Here is a 23,200-nt window from a genome sequence, read left to right as displayed (position 1 = left end):
AGTCATTAAAATATAAAGTCAAGGAGAAGGATGAAAATATAATTCCTTTTATTGAGTATAGTCCCTGATAACCAATCAAGGTATATATTAGGATCTTTTGCAATTATCTTGTAAGCATTAAATCGCATCACAAAATTGGTCCTATGCCTGCTTACAAACAAACCAGAGATCATTATGATTTCCATGTTTGGTTTATCTACTAAATGTAATAAAGATGTTCTCACTGTTCTATTTTTAATGAAAATACTTATTGTCATAGCAGTAACACTAATGCAAAATTTAGGATGAGTCATGATACTAACTGTGCAACTTCAAATGTTATTTATTGATTTCTGAGAGTATATATAAACTTCATTAACTGATACATTTATAATATTTAATCAGTTCCACATACATCACTCCCTCAATAACTCGCGAACCTGCTTGTAATGCAGGGTCAGGCTTGAATCCCATTTTTTTTAAACAAGAAAATAATATTTTTTTAAATCCTTATTTCCTTTAACTTAAAGAAAATCGAGATCAAAATTGGTAACTGAAACGTTAATATATCTCTCGTTTTATAGTCACAAACAGTAGATAGGACCTCGAAATTTCAATTAATATTTTGAAATTATCAACTTTTAATAAGAAGTCATATAACTGGTAATATTTTCTTTCCAAACAACATTCTTAGTACACCGTAATTAAAGATATTCAAGGAAATTTTGATCAATGAAAATGTCATGCCTAGTGTAGGCAGTACATTAATACTTAAATACCAATTCAATAATTTCTGTATAGTGAAATTTGTGTTTTAATTCTATCTTTTAGTTCCTCTTAAATGTAATCGTCATAAATACAATGTGTATTTAAACATAAAATGTGTCAATCTACCATAACAGCAATGTCAGCAAGCATTTCTCTGAGAACCTAATTAAGTGCCAACCGTGTTTTGATAACTGACTTGCAGAAGTATTTGTTTTATCGTTGCACTGAATTAAAAGCTGGCCTCCTTTGTATTACCATGTTAATTATGTATTCTGAATCAAATAAAAGAGGTGGATTAAAAGAAAAGTTAAAAGGCACGCAAATCATAAAAACTTAAAATCTAGCGGCCCCGGTCGTATGTCAGGTGAACTCACTTCATTTGATCAATTGAACACTGTAAAAAATATTATTGTGTATGTAACATAAACTACCTTAAATTAACTGACTCATTCATAACTGTGATTAAAGATAGCAATGCAACCAAACTAAATGAATACTTAATAAAATAAAGAGCTTGGTTTCACAGATACAGACCATTGTGGGAAAGCGAGTTTTTAGAGAATTCTTGAACTGGCACTTAGAGATATCTTTAAGGATGATAAATAATTTAACTATTACTTCCAATGAAATCACAACATCAATATTGTACTTACTGAACAATAAGAACAAACTGAGTTTCGACATAGACGATTGTCTCACGAAATAAATGTTGATTGTTCTAAAAACAAGGATTCTTGTTTGGTGGTGTGTCAACAGTTAGTCTAGTTTCCTGTTACTCGGACTATCGATTTGGCAGGATATTATTAAATACCACTCTGGGAACCAGACTAATGAACAAAACAAAAAGCAGTGACATAATGCACAAATATTTTCGCGTACATGTGATGGTTGTGGAAACCAGTTGGAACAATCTTTCACATGTTGGACATCTTGAAAATAAATGTAATTTATACAGAATAATAAACAACTTCATTAGAAAAAAGTATCGTTCACAATTATTATCGATATGATTATCCCCTACCCCCCCGCGGTGGTTTTCTCGATATTTAAGCGGATATGCTCAATTTTTGGAGGTCCCTCACTAACTCGTGCCCTCGCTTATAGTGCGGTCTATGTTTGTGGACCCCATGAGCACAAGTTATCAAGGGAGAGATGTATCTAGATGAAAACAGAACTGTATTGATTTCTTATGTATGTTTCACAATACACTCATCAATAAAGATGTATATCTCAACCAGTCTGATGTATCTTTACTTTATGTATCTTTTATGAATCTTTACTTATGTATCTTTTCCGGTCATTTTTTCCATTCTATTTTGGCATCTAAGACATTGTAGAGAACTATAGCTAACATTGTCTTGTAAATCTCATGTCATGGCATCATTTTGTTCATAACACTAATTTCCTGCAGTTTAACATCATAAACAATTATTTCAGTTCAGCCTGAAAAAGCAGTAAAGTCAAACTAGTCAGTTATTTCACTTGTGGCGTTTTTTTTTAATTTTAAAACATTATCCAGAAATTTATCCAAATTCTTATGATAATGTAATATAATTAAGATGTGAGATATCAATGATAGACAAATTTAAAATCTTCAGAGGCTATTTCATTTGCAGCACTGAAATCAGTACCATAATTTCTCTCTTTTGGATTTAATTTTTTTTTGTTAATGTTATTCTATCGGATTATTTTTGTTTACATGGTTGCATCTATGTTCAAGGTATTTAAAAAAATATAAGATATAACTGATCTGGCAACATGAACATTTTGGAAGGTGAAATCAATAACTTTTGAATCAGAAAGATGGTCTATCGAAATTTTGTCTGAAGTAAATAAAAAAACTTGATAAGGAAGTTTACTTATGAAAGCTAACACAAAACAATCAGCTAAATAGCAACACCTTATCATGTTGTTGGCACATTCCTTTTCTTTTCCTTGGGATATTGGTCTCTATCTTGGCCCTGACAAGGGTCATGTTTGGCGTGATGAGACAGACATGGGCCAACCCCTCCTGCATCACCACTGCTGCTAAGTCCGCATGCTGTGTTGGGTCGCAGCACATTTCTTAAGTGACATAAAAATAAAATATTAGCATGCCAAATGATAAATGATAAATTCATATTAGACCCTTTTCACACAAATTACAAAAGCTCTTAGACCACAAAATAAACAATGATGCAAGATAATGAGGTGGATTCACAATTGTCATCGATGCAAGAGAATGATAATCTCTGTTGTACTAAACAACCAGTTGTCTATTCAAATCTAATATGCATGAGCTCTTAATAAAAACCAATCAATTACTGACATCTCTTGACTATAAATCAAGTCAATGAACAGAACTCACAAATGCAAGCAACAGTAAAGTAGATGACTTATTCCTGTATCTTAGCATGCGTATCGATCTAAGTAAACACGACTGAACCAAAGCATCAGAAGTTGAATTACACTCATAACACCAATGATGTGAATCCATTCATGATGTAAATATGTTTGCACTAATAATGTTGCAAAATAATGACTTGTTATGTCAACATTAACTATCCCATCAATACCATATGTAAATGACCAAATACAACTCCATATTGTTTACAGTAATGAAAACAGCAGGCATGCAGCAGTCACAAGAACCCAGAACACTAAATCTGGATCAAAATTAAGAAAAAAACTGTAGCCTTAAAAAAATAATTCAAACATAATCAATAAATTTTTAAGAGATAGTCACCTGACAAGCTGAAAGCAAAAACAGTTGTTTATAGTGTGACAGTTAGGCGGAATCTTAACCTGCATGTTACCGCGATGTCAGCAAGTATTACGTACTGAAAATGGCAAGAGACCAATAATCTCGTAAACACCTTATGTCATGTCAGTGGAGCAATTGGTTTCTAACAATTGTCAAAATAAATTCAGCTTAGTTGTTCAGTAGAATTATTGTATTATAACTTCTTGGGTTTTTAAAAATCTTTTAAATTTAATAATGTTCTCTACAAGAGGCCCTTGTCATCAGACACGAGAAAAAGCAGTCAGTATAAACATTTATATGGTGAGTTTTTTTATACACTCTCTTTCCCCTTAAAAATCAAAGACTATACAATTTAAATATATAACAGGGCATTAAACCTGAGAAACAAATATGCCTGTTTCTAGTTTCATGCTATAGAAAAATGGGTCAGACAGTTAAAACAAGTTTTCTATTTTTATTTTTTTAAATTTACAGTGGTGAAACCTGCAAACAAATGTTTAATCTGAGCCACAATGAGAAAGAAATCCTTGAGGATGAGACTCAGGAATACATCTTAAGTCCAAATCAGGAACTTATCCATGGAGTGATGACTAATGGATAACACTCAGCAACCTTACAAAACCTTACAAACCGGCAACAGAAAACTGAAGCTGGAAGTTTTTTGCGGGCTGAGCATAGTTGTCCTGTCGGTACAACATTCTAATGCTGATAGAGAGAGAACATGATCCAATTCTTTGCAAAACACAAAATGATTCATGGGGAAATCTGGCCCAGAGAACTACTGTGTGTGCGTGATTTGGATTTTTAACGTAGCTTTAATAATTTTTCAGTCATATCGCTATGATGTCTGCAGTGTGACAGTTTATAGTGATGTCTAACACTGGGGCATCATGCCGCAGACATGTAGCATGATGTCCCACCCAGTCACATTATCCTGACACCAGGCTGACTTGTCCTAACACTAACCTCTTAATGCTGAGTGCCAAGCAAGGCATCTGTTAGTACAATTTTTGTAAGTCTTTGGTATGACTCGGTCGTGGATTGAACCCATGACCTCCTGCATCCGAGTCAGATTCTCTAACCACTAGGCCACCAGAACAGTAGAGAACTACCAAGAAACTGTTAAGTGTGAAGCTTAATAATAACAGTCATCAGGGGTCGCCAAATGTTATCTTGTCAAGGAAATTAAAAATGCTATTGGATGTTTAAAAAAATCGTTGCATTAAGCCATCAGATAAACAATACTTTCTTTTTCACTGACTCAGAATATTCTGTCTTATATTATTTATTACTGTAACATCAAAATCTAAATCCAATTTATGTTCAAAATTTCAATTTTATTATGCTATGAACAGAACATATTTTATGGCAAAAAATGCACTTATTTTGTTTTCAATCCACTGAAGGTAAAATTTATGTCAATAAAAATCTACTGGTTTAGAAGCCAATCTACAGATCAAAATGTGTAAATCTACTGGTTTAGAATCCAATCTACAGATCATAATGTGTAAATCTACTGGTTTAGTAGCCAATCTACGGATCAAAATGTGTAAATCTACAGGTTTAGTAGCCAATCTACGGATCAAAATGTGTAAATCTACTGGTTTAAAATCCAATCTACAGATCATAATGTGTAAATCTACTGGTTTAGAAGCCAATCTACAGATCATAATGTGTAAATCTACAGGTTTAGTAGCCAATCTATGGATCAAAATGTGTAAATCTACTGGTTTAGTAGCCAATCTAGAGATCATAATCTGTAAAATCTACTGGTTTAGAAGCCAATCTACGGATCATAATGTGTAAATCTACTGGTTTAGTAGCCAATCTACGGATCATAATGTGTAAATCTACTGGTTTAGAAGCCAATCTACGGATCATAATGTGTAAATCTACTGGTTTAGAAGCCAATCTACAGATCATAATGTGTAAATCTACTGGTTTAGAAGCCAATCTACAGATCATAATGTGTAAATCTACTGGTTTAGAAGCCAATCTACAGATCATAATGTGTAAATCTACTGGTTTAGAATCCAATCTACACATCATAATGTGTAAATCTACTGGTTTAAAAGCCAATCTACGGATCATAATGTGTAAATCTACTGGTTTAAAATCCAATCTACAGATCATAATGTGTAAATCTACTGGTTTAGAAGCCAATCTACAGATCATAATGTGTAAATCTACAGGTTTAGTAGCCAATCTATGGATCAAAATGTGTAAATCTACTGGTTTAGTAGCCAATCTAGAGATCATAATCTGTAAAATCTACTGGTTTAGAAGCCAATCTACGGATCATAATGTGTAAATCTACTGGTTTAGAAGCCAATCTACAGATCATAATGTGTAAATCTACTGGTTTAGAAGCCAATCTACAGATCATAATGTGTAAATCTACTGGTTTAGAAGCCAATCTACAGATCATAATGTGTAAATCTACTGGTTTAGAATCCAATCTACACATCATAATGTGTAAATCTACTGGTTTAAAAGCCAATCTACGGATCATAATGTGTAAATCTACTGGTTTAGTAGCCAATCCACGTATCAAAATGTGTAAATCTACAGGTTTAGTAGCCAATCTACGGATCAAAATGTGTAAATCTACAGGTTTAGCAGCCAATCTATGGATCAAAATGTGTAAATCTACTGGTTTAAAATCCAATCTACGGATCATAATGTGTAAATCTACTGGTTTAGTAGCCAATCTATGGATCAAGATGTGTAAATCTACTGGTTTAGTAGCCAATCTACAGATCAAAATGTGTAAATCTACAGGTTTAGTAGCCAATCTATGGATCAAAATGTGTAAATCTACTGGTTTAGAATCCAATCTACACATCATAATGTGTAAATCTACTGGTTTAGTAGCCAATCTAGAGATCATAATCTGTAAAATCTACTGGTTTAGAAGCCAATCTACAGATCATAATCTGTAAAATCTACTGGTTCAGAAGCCAATCTATGGATCATAATGTGTAAATCTACTGGTTTATAAGCCAATCTACGGTTCATAATGTGTAAATCTACTGGTTTAGAAGCCAATCTACGGATCATAATGTGTAAATCTACTGGTTTAGAAGCCAATCTGCAGATCATAATGTGTAAATCTACTGGTTTAGAAGCCAGTCTACAGATCATAATGTGTAAATCTACTGGTTTAGAAGCCAATCTACAGATCATAATGTGTAAATCTACTGGTTTAGAAGCCAATCTACAGATCATAATGTGTAAATCTACTGGTTTAGAAGCCAATCTACAGATCACAATGTGTAAATCTACTGGTCTGAGACCCTGGGTTTGTCACATGTATGAAATATTCTTGTTTTTTGGAAAAAAATTAAGTGGGTTCTGGGAGTAGATTAAAGAGATATGATATATTCTGCTGTCACAAATGCTCCATTTATTTACAGTATGACATCTGCCCCAGGTTTACTAGGTAAAACTTTGTAAAAACTCAAATAATGCAAACAAATATGCAATTTAAATCATATTCCAAAAGCTGGAAGATGGTAATTAAAAATCTCATCTGACAGTGAACATTTTACAGCTGTTTTTTCCACATGTCATCTACTTGTGGGACTGTTGCTTTTCAACTGATATCTGATGACATTACATTTTCTAAATTCTTAACATCAGCATCTGCAATTATACTGCAGCGGTGTTTACCCTGAAAATATAGGGTAGTTCTTACAGATTGTACTGACTGTAATTCATGAATTAGCTCTTCTTAAAGAGGGCTGTGAAAATCTGTACCTATTCTGTCCAGTGCTATGCTGTCCCATTCATGTTTGCCCAAAGTAAACTTTCGGTTCAGCTCTAAGTCAAGAGTATGGTATGCCCCCATCTGCAATGCAAGACATTATGGTCAATTTCTGTACTATATCCAATTAAAGAAAATGGATAAAAAACAGTATCAAATTGCATTAAATCATATCATATATCATATTTTATGGCCCAACAACAAGCTTATACACAGGTTACAGAGTTTCTTCCATCAGTTAACAGATTTTGGTCTGTCAAGGTCATCCAGGTCAAATGAGAGCATACTTACACAGATATGATATGGTCACTGTGGAACTTTATTGAGACACAAGAAAAGATTATTTCCCATGGAACATCACTATATATTGAACAAGGAAGAGACTAAGTTTGAACATTCTTTCCATATTTTACCTACTATAGATTTCTCACATTTCACAATATTTCATGAATAATAAATTAAAATGAAATAAAATACCAATTTATATCTTTTTCTCATTTCATACTTACACATAAAAAAGCATAATTATTTTGAGAATCTGGTGCAAAGTGTATACAATATGTTAGGTAGCCTGTATTACACTCTTTGTCTGATTTTCATGCCATTTGTTTTACCCCCTCACAGCATAATGTGATGTCTATACCAAGAAATGCTGTAAGAACAAACTTGTCATGCAGGAACTATATGACTGTCCAACAATTAACACAGACTTCAACATAGCTATAATTTCATAGCCTCAACTTGATTTTTTGTGGTTGAGGCTATGAACTGATCCCATATCATGTAATGGAGCAAAAAAATTCATCACTAAAGTCAGAAAAACAGATAGTGTAGAAATCTACTACATAATTATAATCATGCTGTGAAAGAAGTTTGGCTTATTTTGAATTTATTAAGCCCTTACATGATAAAATAAACTGACACGGTTACACTAACCTCACCATGTCCCATTTTCTATGTAAGGATTCCAGACCATATTTGGATATTCTATGCTAAGTTATTATCAATCAAGTGGCAAATAATGGCTTCTTGGTGGAATTTCAAAGTTGCTGATAAACCATATTTACTTTTAATGCGCAGAATTTCTGACTCAAACTGCACCATATTTTTACTACGATTTGTTTACGTTTCCAGATAAGTCCTGAATGTCCTCATATGGCACACACACAAACAAAGTTGAGAACAGAAGTAATCATTATTTGAACTAATATGGTGGACAATCTAAACGAAAATATTGGATAAAAAAAGTAAACGAGATTTTACAACTATTCCTATAATGATTTGTGATACTTCCGGTATTAAATAAGAGGACTATTCAATTTATTGCATTATATGCAAGGAATATGTTCAAATTGTTTTTATTAGGCAAAAAAAATGCCATGTGTGAATCACACCCGGCTTGCTCCATTGACATGTATATGCTCATGTTAGTACCCAGTCCACAAGGTAGGAGTAAGGGTACTAATATTAGTACTAATTTCAACAGTACTTGGAAATATGGGTGAACAACTCAACTTGCACAACTTATCTCCAAACACGACAGTGTGTCACTTCATATGAATATAAATAAAAAGAAAGAGGGACTGATATGCTGACTGTTTATTCAGCAATTAATTAATTAGTAATAACAATGTGCTCCTGTGCTCCATTGATAAAATGAATAGTGAATAGTCCTTGTGACCAACAGAACAAAAAATGAATTGAAAACGTTTGCTTATTCATCAATTACTTTCACATTAATGTAAGTTTTCAGCATGGAACTGTGTCTAACAGTAGATAATACAGTGCTACTGTGTTCTATACATTATTTTCGATGTTTTCATGGATAAATAGTCAATAAATTATTCAAGAATATGTTTGCTTTGAAAGGTCGCAAACTACAACTGACATTTGCTTTATTATAATATGTGTCTCACACATTTCCAAATTTCATTTCACTGCATTAAGTATCAGTGAGTATTAATTATAAATGTGTGTGTGCTTCGGATTTGTAACATAGCTTTAAAAAAAATCAGTCATATTGCTACGATGTCTGCATTGTGACAGTTTACAGTGATGTCTAATACTGGGGCATTATGCCGCAGATATGTAGCATGATGCCACACCCAGTCACATTATCGTGACACCAGGCCGACCAGTCCTAACACTAACCTCTTAATGCTGAGCGCCATGCGAGGCAGCGGTTAGTACCATTTTTGTAAGTCTTTGGTATGACTCGGCCGGGGATCAAACCCATGACCTCCCACATCCGATGTGGTCACTGTAACCAATAGGCCACTGGAGCGGTTATATTGATATGTTGATATGACGACCTATACATGACAAGTAGTGATAACAATATTTTTAAGATGGCCACTGTTGTGACCATGTTGGCCATCAGATCAACATGTTGATATGACCATCTACTCTAGAAGAGAAGTGATATGATTTTTCAAGATGGCCACTGTGGTGCCTATATTGTCTGTACAAGCAACCCCACTTTTATTTGGGACCAACAAGACCATGGGATTAATGTATGTGTAAAGTTTCACGGAAATCCTCCAAGTAGTTTAGCATAAATAATAAACCTGTTATGGACATTGGACCACAGACCATGACCAGTAAAGCTAAAAATGAAGTCAAAGTAGTTATATGTCAGTACTTTTTAGGACTAATAGGGTGACTTGATATATTTCTATTTTCAGTTTAGCTCTGTGTGTGTATATGCATGTATGCAGGCTTCTTCAAGTACATTTTGGGACTTAACAGTTACAGTCCCAACCTCTAACAATTGCTTTTTAAAAAGTGGCAAGAGGTTTTTCTTACCAGGGCCAATAGTTATGAAACCATGACTTCAAACATTCTGTGCTCAAATGTTTTTTGACTTCAGGGCCAGGTATTGATTCTGAATGTTTAGGGATGTGACCATAATATATAAATTTCTAAATTCGTGTCAAGAGCTCAGCAGCTGCATATGCATCATGGGAATGTATTGGTGTACGTTGCTGGACAACTATCTCACCTTGACATACTGGTTCTCTTCAATGTTTCTGCCCTTGACCCTCAAAACACATCCCTGGGTGTCAAAGTCAATGGCCTCAACCTGGATGGTCAAAGTTGTCCTCACCTTGTTGACACTGACACTACCAGTGGCAGATTCATTCTGTACTTTCCTGTGCAAAAACGAGATCAAAGGATATAAACCATAATAAATAGGACTTTGAAAGTTGAGTTTATAACTCTTGCCCTTACAAAGTACAAATCAAAGCCCTAAATATACTGAGACCTTTTATTTTCTTTGCAACAATTCAGTGCATTATGCTTCAGAGATGAAATGGATACCAAATTTCCTATTCAAGTATTCACTGAATGTATCTGGATTAGATCGGAACAGTCAAAGTTAATAAAGGTCATAAAACCCTCCTCTCTTCATTGTCTACTTTGATATTTAGTGACTCACCTATTCTGTATCACTCTTCATTTAAACCACTGAACTACATCATCTAAATCGAATTAAATTAATTTTAGGAGCCTTAAATACATTTGGTCAGGATTTAAATTAAAAATCAAAATGAATGTAGGTGATATTTTCCATATTTCTCTTCAAACTTAGTACAACCTTTTAGTGATGAAGACAAAAAGTAAGAAAGGGTAGAAACTTAATTACCTGTTCATTTAATTGGACTAACTCTGAAGTTTCTCTTGGATTTGATTGTTTGTGATAAAACTTGCACAAACATGTGGCCAATTTAATTTCAATTGGACACGCAGATTGCAGGTCTCTGGAGTTTGTCATACATGCCAGACATGTCTGAAGAGACTGACGTTTTGTTGTACTATAAAATACCAAAAATCAGACAATGGCAATTTCTGCTAAGCCATAAAAAAAATATATTTAGACTTGATAAATAATAGTTTTATCTTAAATTCGTAATCTTTATTGACCTCATTTTATATTTATGGTACAGACTTGACCTCATTTTATATTTATGGTACAGACTTGACCTCATTTTATATTTATGGTATAGACTGCAATAAGTGTGAAATGGGCTTGCAGTATAATGTTACCTCTACCAAGGCAATTTAGTTGGGAACTAGTTCATTGACACAACCAAGTTTGGGATCACACCATTTTGTAGGCATGCATAAAAAGTGAATACCATCAAACACTTGACACTTTAAAAAGGGCATAGGAAAGAAAAATGAAAGAATCCTACACAAATTTATCCAGGAGGAATTGCTGAGCATCCTACCTCTACATTTATTATCCAGGAGGAATTGCTGAGCATCCTACCTCTACCTTTATTATCCAGGAGGAATTGCTGAGCATCCTACCTCTACCTTTATTATCCAGGAGGAATTGCTGAGCATCCTACCTCTACCTTTATTATCTAGGAGGAATTGCTGAGCATCCTACCTCTACCTTTATTATCTAGGAGGAATTGCTGAGCATCCTACCTCTACCAATATTATCCAGGAGGAGCATGTATGCTCCATTAACAGACGAAACTCTCCTAATGTCACTTAAGCACAATGGGAGAGCTTAGTTACACACATGCGAGGTGATCCCAAGGAGATTCTTCACTCAGTTGGTCTCACCATTAAAATTCGTCCAGGTGAATCTAGTGAAAGTTGACAATACCACCTGGTTATCAGTTTGTGCTATCATAAATGGGATGGTTACTGTCTGTGCAGCTACAACTGACAAAATGAGGTTCAGTTCTCTCCTCTATGAGACCATGTCCCACTGATAAAAGCTTGACAAATTGGTTAGGGAATGCAATCCAGTCTCAAATGGAAACATCATATCTGAATACAAGTCTCATGGAAATTGCATGTATCTCATGAGCTGAGACTTTCAATAGGAATACCTGTTCCTGAGAGATGCCATGAAAATGTTGACCCTGTTGAGGTCTCAATAAGCCATTGGACTTTGCCACCAGAAACAGTCTGGAAAAGTACTCTTGGGTGTATGGCTTTCATACAAACTCAACTGCCAACTTTATGAGTAACAGATTTATCTCCTTCTGTAGAAAGTCCATCTTCATGAGATTGCTTGGAGTTTCCATCTTGAAGGGGGATGTCAAAAATGGAAGAGGCCAGATCAACAAGATGATGAGGCCCTCTGATATGATTCGTGGAAAGAAAAGTTGTTTTCTTTCTCTCTCTCTGCCTGAAAAGATGACCACTCCTAACTAACCTGGCTACAGCTATTCTGTCATATTTAGTATCCCTTCTTCTGACACCTTGATAAAGGAACTTGCACTGACAGATGTGGAGTCTACTCTTGTGACTGCTGTTTTCTGCACGTCACCACTCTGATTACATGATAATGTTAACTAAATGGATAAAAGTTTTCATAAATTCTAAATCATTTCTACCTTTCTCTTTCTCTGTCTTAATACGTGTACATGCTTGCTTTTGCTCTTCCAACTATATCTGCATTCTAACTCTTCTATCGGTAATCCACATATCAATTTATGTGTATTATTTACACACATACACACACAGATATATATATATATATATATATATATATAAGTTTAACTATGGTTTTAAGATGCCAATAGAGATACAAAGGAAACAAAAGTTTCAATAAATATCACATGATTTCCTTAAAACATACCACATATTATCTTATTATTTTAATCAAGTTGGGATATTATGTCTGGGGCAACGTCAAATTTTACATGGGCCAATTTTCCAGTCAGCTTGCTGGGTTTTTTTCTTCCCTTATTTGAATTATGTCCAGTAAATATATCTGCATTTAACATTGGTTTTAAACACAGAAACTGTTCATGTAACTAATTTTAACTTATTGGAGTAACCAGATTACAGTATTGTAATTAAAACTTAGTAAACATGGTTATTCAACTAAGCTTTAAAGAATTATTATTTTGTTACTTCCTGAAAGTTCACTATAAAATTGACAGAGTAAAGGATCTCTAAACTGGTATGAAACATTCCCTGTTCAATATACATGAAAGCAAATGTAAAAGTGTATTCATACCATAATGTTTGTCCTAATTTCATTGTTGCCGATAAAACATTACCACAGCTGTTCGTAGACAACACACAGATGCATTAAAGTCTGAATAAACTATATTCTTCCTTCCAACCGAATTAACAAAGACAAGATGTAAGTGCATCTATTTTTAGAAAGAGGGTTTTTCTTGATATAACCACTCACTTTCTAGTTTTGTCAAAGGATTGTAAATTTATGGCTTTATCATTTGTCTATGTACTTGTAGTAACATCATGCATTGGTTAAATAGCAGTTGCTTCACTCCTTTTTTTTTACAAATTTACACAAAACTGAGTGATGTCAGAAAACAACCATAACCTGACAGTGCTTCTCAAATTTCACAACACAGAACTGTCCCATAAGACTTACACAATTGCATTTTGGGCTAAATCTTCTACAGTATAATATTTAGCCTTTGCTTCCTATGAATTGTATATTTCTTCAATTTACTTGCCCAATGACACAAAAATGGCATGGTACTTCATAGACACAGCGATGTCCACCATTATTACCACATGACTGGTTCACTTACGGTTTCAAACTGATTTTATAAATAAAATAACAAAAACACAACAGTTAAAATCTTCACATTTTTTACAAATATTTGTGCTTTTCACAAATTCTATACTTAAAACACAAATTGCTATTTACATATTGATGGTTAAGTTTTAAAACACAAGTTGGTATGTTTTCATCATCAAATGGGCAACGATAACTTGCTTGGGAAAGAGTGAATGGTCAGTCAGCTATTAAAACATGCCTATGAATGTGAAAGAGTTTGTCTGCACTACTGGTACCAACATCAGCTATCTGATGCATGCAATACATTTAAATTTGGACTACAACAGTCAAACTACCCAGTAAGGTGAGGGAACATCTCCAAAGTCATAAATTACTGTCACCCATAGCAGCCATATTTGAAGTAGGATCAGCACCATAGGACTAACTGTATATATATAAAAGCTGGTAAAAAATGTTATTACAACAGTCTTGGAGGCAATTAGATTAATTTACTGGTCAACCAAAAAACATCTGCCTGGCAAACAGATTTTCAAAGCTGGCTGCTCAGTGACAACCATGGATTTTCCTTTTCTTTTCTTCTATCCCTGACATCATATTTATTCTTCTGGTGAGAACCCCAGGTCAATGGCTTTCCATTTAGGTGGAATAGCTACAACAAAATCTGAAGATGGCTGCCATGGTAGCCATACTGAATGTCAGATCAGCACAGTGTTTATTTAGGACAGACTAGAAATCATCAGAAGTCTTTTATCAAAACCCCATGTTGATATGACCATCCATTCAGGATAAGTAGCAATAAACAATGTTTACAAGATGGTTGCTGTGGCAGCCATACTGAACATCTGAGCAGCACCATTTTCCATTAGAATTCATCTTAAGCCTTTAGTGAAAACACCACACTGATATGGCTTTCCTTTCTGGAAGCATAGCAATATTGTACATCAGACTGGCACCATTTTCGTTTTAGGACCAACTAGACAAATGAAGTCCATTCATTTAGAAGATGCCCATGGTGCAGGTCATACCGGATGTCTGTGCAAAGTTTCAACGCATTAACTGTCCCTCTAATACAGAAGAATTAGTATTAATAAACTTGTGCTCAAAGATCGCCAAACAACAGGCCATTCCATAATTTCTTCTGTTCTATGTACAGTTGAGCTACAAACATATTATGTTGATCCTGTGGATCACTGAAAATTTTTTTTATTTTATGCCCTGCATTACATTGCCATTCAAAATGCACATAAATCCTACTGAAAGATACCAGTAGTATAATAGTATATTGCTAGTATAAACACAAAACAACAAATTCAGCAGTTGTAAACTGAAGCTTTTTTGTCCACAACACTAATACATCTGCTCAAAGGAAAGGAAAATGAATTACATGTACACATTTAGATGTCTTATTGTTTTACTTAAAAAATCTTTCATGGAATGATTAACAAAATTAAACAAACAAATTCTGGTTAGAAAGGTAATTCATAAAAGCCCAAAACAAACCTTATTGTTGTGGATCGTAAAGTGTCACCTATGGTTATGAGATTATAGGCATGCCACATATCCTCTGCTTCTTCTGGAATAAGTGACACTGACCTGAAAAAAGAAATATTGTAAGAACACTGTACTATGATTACACTGAGTACAACTCTAAGTGACACCGACCTGAAAAAAGAAAAAGTGTAAGAACACTGTACCATGATTACACTGGGTACTCCTCTAAGTTCATCACTTATTCAAATCTTTTCAGTGCTTATTTAATAGCCTGTTCAAGATCACTGTTTTCCCCATGGCATTTTACTGTGGTGGTAAATGATTTGCAATGATTTAGAACCAGCAAATATGCTTTCATGTTTCCTACAATCCTTCATGTCTGTTATACATATTGCACCAAAACATCATCAACAAGTGTTCTATGCTTGATGAATCTGGCCTTCTCCCGGTGGCAGCAAATTCCGACTTTTCAATAGTCAGTTGGCTCTGACTCCACACCACAATATAAAATATCTACAACTCTGGTTCAGTTTCACTTATAAAGTAAACTTAACAGGTGTTTACATGCACTGCAAAAAATGTTTAATTTTAGTGGCTTGGTTTGTGTGAGAGTCTTCAACTTCAGCATGGCTTATATCACACAAATTGTGGTCATCCATATATAGAAAGCAGCAAAATCCAAACTTAGCTGGTCCCTCTGCAAGCAAAGGTGTGGTTTATTAATTTGTTTTAAATAAAAAAACTAGGTAAAAGCTTGGATAGTCATCTATGAAGTAGAAATAAGGGTGGTTTTATTTTTACTGCTTCACACACAGCAATTAGTCACACAAAACATCACCAGAAGGAAAGTCTGCTTTTCTTTGATGGATTTAAGTATTATTTCCACAGCAACATCACATGATGAACCTGGTTTCTAGTATCCCTCACTTGTTAAGCTACAGCAGCAAGCCAATACTATGTTTTAGTAATTTTATAACCATGAAAACTCCGCCTGTATGTTGTCTATTTTAACAGACTAGGGAGGCAGAATTATATCACATGTAAATATCATTACAAAACCTGAATCCTTCAAGGAGATTAAGTTGACTCTTCTGGGGCTCTGTTGCTGTTGTCAATCACTGATCAAAGTTTGCAGAATCACTGATCAAAGCTTGCAGGGATATAGAACAAAAATTTCATGAAAAAAATACCTCAGATTCTGAGAGACTTTGATGGTGAGACAGTAAACTTTCAAAACACATTTTACAGTTTGTTGGTCCACTAATACTGACATACTCATTGCTGGTACAGGGACAAATTTTACCAGTAAAAACTGACATATATTGGTGTATGGGAATCTCTGCATAGTGCTAACAACATCTAAACAACAGATTAATATCTGAGCTCTTTGACATTCGATCATAGAAGGAATTAAACCATGATAAACATGCTGATATGTGTCTAAAATGGAAAGGATTTTAAAAAATCATGGTCTTGACTCAAGAATTCATTCATGATAATTCATTTAAATAGTTTCGTATATTTATTTATTATGAACCCATGGTCTTAAACTAAGTAACAAAAAGAGCAAAACCCACCAAACAATTTATTTCCCTAGAACAGAGAATCCTTTGTCACAAAGTCCTACAATACTGGGTATGCCAAATGAATTTCAGGAGTGTTCTGAATGAATTCAGTTCTTGAATAGGTGTTCATATACCAATAGCCTGGAATCGTGTTAATGTGCTAGCAGTCTTGATGTATCACAATGATACATGTTTAGATAGGAATGAGTCATTCTAATGGGTGTGTGTGTGTGATTTGGATTTTTAACGTAACTTTAACAATTATTCAGCCATACTGCTATGATGTCTGCAGTGTGACAGTTTATAGTGATGTCTAGCACTGGGGCTTCATGCCGCAGACATGTAGAATGCTGTCCCATCCAGTCACATTATCGTGACACCAGGCTGACCAGTCCTAACACTAATCTCTTAATACTGAGCGCCAAGCGAGTCGGCTGTTAGTACCATTTTTTGTAAGTCTTTGGTATGATTTGGCTAGGGATCGAACCTACAACCTCCCACATCAGAGGCAGATGCTCTAACCACTAGGCCACCAGAGCGGTCGTCATTTTAATATAAACAACTGCAATATAAAAACCCAAAAACAATAACTTGACCAGAATAAGGGTCAAAAATTCATTTTCAGAACATTCTAAATTATGAACAAGATCAGGTCTATTACCAAAGCAAACATCAGTGCATCAGGAATCCCAAAGGGAAAACCAATGTCCTGAACTCAAATCCGAGTAAATATGTTTACAAATAATAATAATCTTAAAATATAATCAGCAATCGAAGACAAAAATTAGCTAGCTACTACGTTGCTCACAAAACAAAAGATATTAGTCAGGTAGACCCAAAATCCTACCCTCAATCATGGACAAAGGTCAGTCACAAAATACAAATTAATAGTCATAATACCTTTTTAAAAAAGCACAATGTTACAATTGTTTTCTTCAGACTGGAAAAGGTAATTTTCAATGATACAGAAGCTGAAGACGTTAAGAAAAAGACAATCACAGAGGGTGCCCATTTATCTTGTGACAATAACCATGAACGACTTTTGATTAAAAGACTTCAATTTAAATGTCAATGAAAATATATGGGGAAGAAAAGTAACAAAGGATATAATCTGTTTTGATTCAAAGACAAATGAGTTTTGACAATAAATCATGTTAAAACTTAGTGAAATTAAGAACTTTTACATTCAACTGATAGTAAATATTTTCATTTTTATGATAATAATGTGCTTTTTATAAAACATTTATTATGCTATGGTGTGCTTATACAGATGCTATAAACATTTGCTGGGGAGAAAAATGCAAATATATCATGATGACCTTGATTGAGAGACTATCCAACTTAAAAGACCATATTTTTAAAACAATTTTAGACAGTAAATCAATGTAAAAAAATGAATACAAGAAAATATTAATTTTCGATAAGGGCAATTCGTAATACTAAAAAACTTTATAGGGTGGGTGATGTACAGACAAATAGCACAGACAGTATTTCATAAGTGAAAAGTTATAAATTATTAACTAGCAAAAGCTGTAATTTAAATGTGCTGGTACATTTTGTTTTACGGAAATGGCATTTAAAAGATCTAAAAAAGAGCACTTTTATATTGCATTTTACATGCAATAGACCACAGCACTGAGATAGATGTGCACTAATGCACTGTAATTAAGCAGCATGAAAACTAATTAAACTATGCAACAAGCATTACTGATTACATTTATTATATTGCACCTTGCATACACTGCATGTGGCAAATATCACAATACTCTGATGTCTTTTTTCTAATCAATTCAAATTCTCACAAAAGAAATGGACCTGTTTTGAAGATTTGTTGGCCTACATTTCAGTTGACTGGAAAGTGATGAAAGCCGGGAATGCCGAAATCGGGTCAAGTTGAAATATTATTCTTTAACGAAATGAATAAAAATATATTATACCTATTAGGACTGTAAAGTAACATTTCGCTTCGTTCAAGAAACATATCCACCATATGAACCTACTTAAACATACTTCAGCATACCTCGACTACCGTCGCATTGCAACAAATTCAAATGTATGTCAACAGAACATGAAAATGTGTCCATTTGCTAGTGTCATATTTTCATTCCACCAGGATAAAGACAGCACAGTTGTTGTTGTTGTTGAGTTGAATTATAGTGGCTTGCGCACAATTGTGCATGTGCCACTTTTTTCTGACTGCACCGCAGCCTGCTAGTTGTTTTGGTGCGTTTATATTTATATAAGACCCTTTTTTTGTCTTTATGTGCTGTAGTGCACTGTTTAGTCCACCATGGTACAGGGTTTTTATTTTGGATATTAGTTGTCTTTGGAATGCATCGATTAGCTACCTCTATAACTGTGTCTGTTATGTTATCATAATACATGTCAATACTTGGGCTTTCTAAGTTATCTGGATTTACTCTAGCTAGTAATAACTGGAATTGGTCCCAGTCTGCCTGTTGGTACCTCCATTTAGGTGGGGTTTCGTTTGGAATGCGTTGAGTTTTTGTCTGAATATTTATTGTGATGGGGAAATGGTCACTTCCTAACGTATCTTCTTGATCCACCCACCAATTTGTGATTTGAGCCAATTTTGGGGTAGTGATGGTTAGGTCTATGGCTGAGAGTGCCATCCTCAGGGTTTAATCTAGTGTTCGACCCGTCATTTAAGATGACCAGATTGTTCTCAGTTATCCATTTTTCAACCATTTTCCCTCTTTGATCTTTCTTTTTACCTCCCCATAATTCTCTGTGTGCGTTGAAGTCGCCACAGATAGATTGCTGTTGTTGTTATTAATGATTGCCTTTAGTGAGATTAGGTTGGTAGGGCAGAAGGTACCCTCTGGGTCGTATGCATTTATTATTTGAATGTTTGTGGTTCCTATATTTATCATTACTGACATTATTTCAATGCTATTGTTGATGTTTAGTTTAGGGGGTACTTCTATTATTTCATAGTAGACTAGTGTATCTATCAAAAGAATTATGGGTCTGTTTTTAAAGATTCCAAGGGTATAGCCTTGTAGTCTGGGCAGGCGCTTGTGTTCTTGTGTTATGAGGGTTTCCTGTAGGCAGATTACGTCTGGTTTTACAGCACAGTAAGTATACTGTAAGTCATCGACATCAGAACACACTATACAAGGCTGTTATTTGGATAATAAGACATAGCACTTAAAAACAACATGTAAACTGTCTTACATTGTAGGACTAAAGTGTCAGTGATATTTCTTTTCAGTCCATACAGATTTTATATTGCTGAACAGTGCATCAAAGCCTGTGGCTAAAATAGTAAGGATTATTTTTATATTATACATTGTTCTTTAACACACACACTACTATGTTAGAGGACTCTTTAATTAATGGAAATGGGATTTCACCATTACCATAATTTGTAGCTATTTCTTCACGATCAGAGTAACTACTCCCATCCACCACTACTTAAATGTGCATTACCGTTAGCCAGCAAAACAAAGAAAAATGTATTTCAAGTTTGACTGAACCAATCCCAAAATGATTCTGGCAGAGGCTGACGCAAGCTTTAAGCTGAAGGGAACACATACAAAACAGATAATAGGAGTAATCTGTGGTAATTTTGTCACTCGGTATGATTTTTTTCAGTCAGCTTGTTGCTTTTCTAAAAATTAAACTTGCGACAGCCACCTTTGAATTCAGGTTGCTGACATATGATTGCCCGCTGCATTTGTCTCGATTAGGCAAATATACGATTTAAATAAATTACCCCGAATCATTTTTATCGATGTCTCGACTAACAAGCTTCATTTTGAGGTATTTTCAACAGTACAACACATCGTGAAAAAACTTATCCTGGAGAATACATTTTCAATAGAGTTCATTACGCAGCTTGTTCAACTTGTGATGCAAGAGTCATATCCGGGGAATGGTCCATGCACATTTCTGACTTGCTTAAGTTACGAATTCTCTGGTTGGGTAGAAATTACATACTTGACCAATCAAATTCAGGAGCACGAAATAAGGGGGCGCTCACCAGTTATTATATTCTTTCGAGAGAGTGACGTCTGTAAGGCGAAGTTGTTTGCATTTAAAACATGCACAATAGAGAGAATGTTGGCATACTTCTATGCTACATTAATGTAATGTGTATGATATTTCTTTGGATGATGTACCTTTGGAAATTGTACATGATTTAAACACAATGTTAACTAAAATGACTGCTCCCTTGTGGTAAAAATCAGCCTGAATTAGTCTAAAGTACACTATCCATAGCAGCTATTAAAATAGGGAAAATTAATTTTGCCAGACTAGACAATACTAGCTTCTGAAAGTGCATTGAATTAATGACCAAATATATCAAATTTAAAAAAGGTTATCGGCTCTTTTTTTTTATACAATTTACCTTTTAAGTTCAGGAAGTGAAAATGACCAAGTGAAGCTAGCACATTTTTGAAAGCTGCACATCTGGAGTAAGGCCAAGCTGTATACTCTATAACCCATATTACACCCATCAATCATGCACCAAAATGAAGAGAATTAAAGGTTCTTTGAACTATACATCAGATATACAACATCATCATCACAGCCAGTCAGGAAGCCGGGGAAATTCTTTTTCTGTAAAATTCTAAGCTTCCCTATGCAAAATACGAAACTGTAGAGCGCCACCTAAATGCAATATAGAACTAGGGACAAGACTAATTTCTTACACGAAGGTTTGTCGTTACTGACGGTTACGTGTCTTCAGTCGTCTGTGAACCCCACCCCGTTCCACGCCCATCTACACACAAAGAACAAAAGATAGGATGGTGTGTATGGTAGCTAGGAAATTAAAACGTGGCCAAAAGATAAAAAAGCAAACCGAATTAGTATGAACTAACAAATAGTTAAGAATATGAAAATACGTTTTATTTATATAAAATAAACATCTATGAAACAACATTGACAAAACGTAAAAAAGGAAACAAATCCTACATTGTTAGATTAACAGACAGCAGAACTTCCTCAATCTGATATAAAATTTTGCTTCATTGAGAAATATTGCAAAAACCTAATATGGCATTTTTTTTTTTTTTTTTACAAATTATTTTATTTAATTTATCATGATGAGCTTTGAATTTTGTTTGCATATGTAATTTGCGATTTTAAATTTAAAGAAAAATAATAATTATTGTTATAGTCGTTATCTTCGTCGCTACCACGATCACTGCCACCACTAACATCATCATCATAATCATAATCATCATCATCATCATCATCATCATCATCATCATCATGATGTGTAGTACCACAAATTGTATTGGAACCTCTAAAATATATAAGTTAAGCGGATTTTTAAAATGTCAGACGACTTTACATGATGACTCAAAAGGGTGCAGGCTGATTCGGAACTAGGTTTATCTGGAACATATTATGAGCTAATTTGGACCATGTAAAATATTATAAAGTTTAATCCTAAACGTGAGATTAAGAGTAGTTTAAGCATGCTGTTTCTCATTTTTCCAGGTGTTGTTAGCAGCCCAAAACTGAATTTAACGAAACAAAACACGGATTTTATGTGAGATAATGATGCAGCCCTGTATACAAAATTTTATTTATGTAAGAATCTTTATCTTACTATGCCAATTTAAAAAATACTTTTAAAGCAGCTCATTTACCTTTGTACTAAACTGAAATACCTGTAGATACGTTATTTTATTGAGAAATCATACAGTTTCTAACACTGATGATCGTGAAAACATTGCCTCTGCAGTAACATATGACAAAAAAATGAAAGTGGTGGAAAGACCATTATATCTTTTTGTAAGAATTATTTTACGTAAATTTACGAGATGAAAAACAGGAATTACTACTAAATTAAAACAGTTAAACGGTTTCCAGTATTTTAAATTGTTTTCTTTTTTTATTATAATATTTCACAAGGTTTGAATCAGCCTGTAAGTTGAATTGAATCAGTAATGGTGCGAATCAACAAACATTTACTCGAAATGCAATAAGGGTCACTTATGGAAAATATTTAAAATGTTACGTTTTCATACCGTTAATAAAACTGTATGTGGATTAAGGTATGACATTTTTATAAAATCATCACTTGCTGCGCAGCTCAAAATAATATGATCTTTACATTATGATGTCATCGACACGATGTCACATTTACCTTCTCTTTCATAGCGCTATGAACGCTGGAAATTATTGGATGTAAACTGACATGGTTAAGACTGCGAAAAGAATGAAAAAGAAACCTTATAATCCAGTTTTAATAATCTCAGTAACAGTCCCGTGAGAGAAAATAATAAAGTCAAAGAAACGTATATGAAACCTTTTAAAATCTATTCATTTTACAACCTGCTCTCTGTAAATGGGAAGCGCAGGCTTTCTGTTGCGTATAACTG

At 34.2% G+C, this 23,200-nt stretch overlaps 1 protein-coding gene across 1 annotated transcript in view; it reads right to left on the bottom strand.

Annotated features, from left to right (window-relative positions):
• LOC149802534 (protein pelota-like) overlaps positions 1-20,743 on the bottom strand; it is a 54,307-nt gene extending 33,564 nt beyond the window's left edge. Inside the window, exons 1-5 of the mRNA XM_089951779.1 lie at positions 20,578-20,743; positions 15,283-15,375; positions 10,258-10,408; positions 7,250-7,340; positions 2,648-2,811 (exon numbers count right to left, since the gene is read on the bottom strand). Coding sequence (XP_089807905.1) covers positions 2,648-2,811; positions 7,250-7,340; positions 10,258-10,408; positions 15,283-15,375; positions 20,578-20,618 — 540 coding nt within the window. The 5' untranslated portion in view covers positions 20,619-20,743. The remainder of the gene's footprint in view (positions 1-2,647; positions 2,812-7,249; positions 7,341-10,257; positions 10,409-15,282; positions 15,376-20,577) is intronic.
• Positions 20,744-23,200: the final 2,457 nt, after the last annotated feature.

The sequence above is a fragment of the Sinohyriopsis cumingii genome, chromosome 3 (genome assembly GCF_028554795.1).
Source record: "Sinohyriopsis cumingii isolate HCF-2022 chromosome 3, ASM2855479v2, whole genome shotgun sequence".
Lineage (NCBI taxonomy): Eukaryota > Metazoa > Mollusca > Bivalvia > Unionida > Unionidae > Sinohyriopsis > Sinohyriopsis cumingii.
The sequence above is the reverse complement of the archived record's forward strand: the minus strand, read 5'-3'. Positions and strand labels throughout refer to the sequence as shown.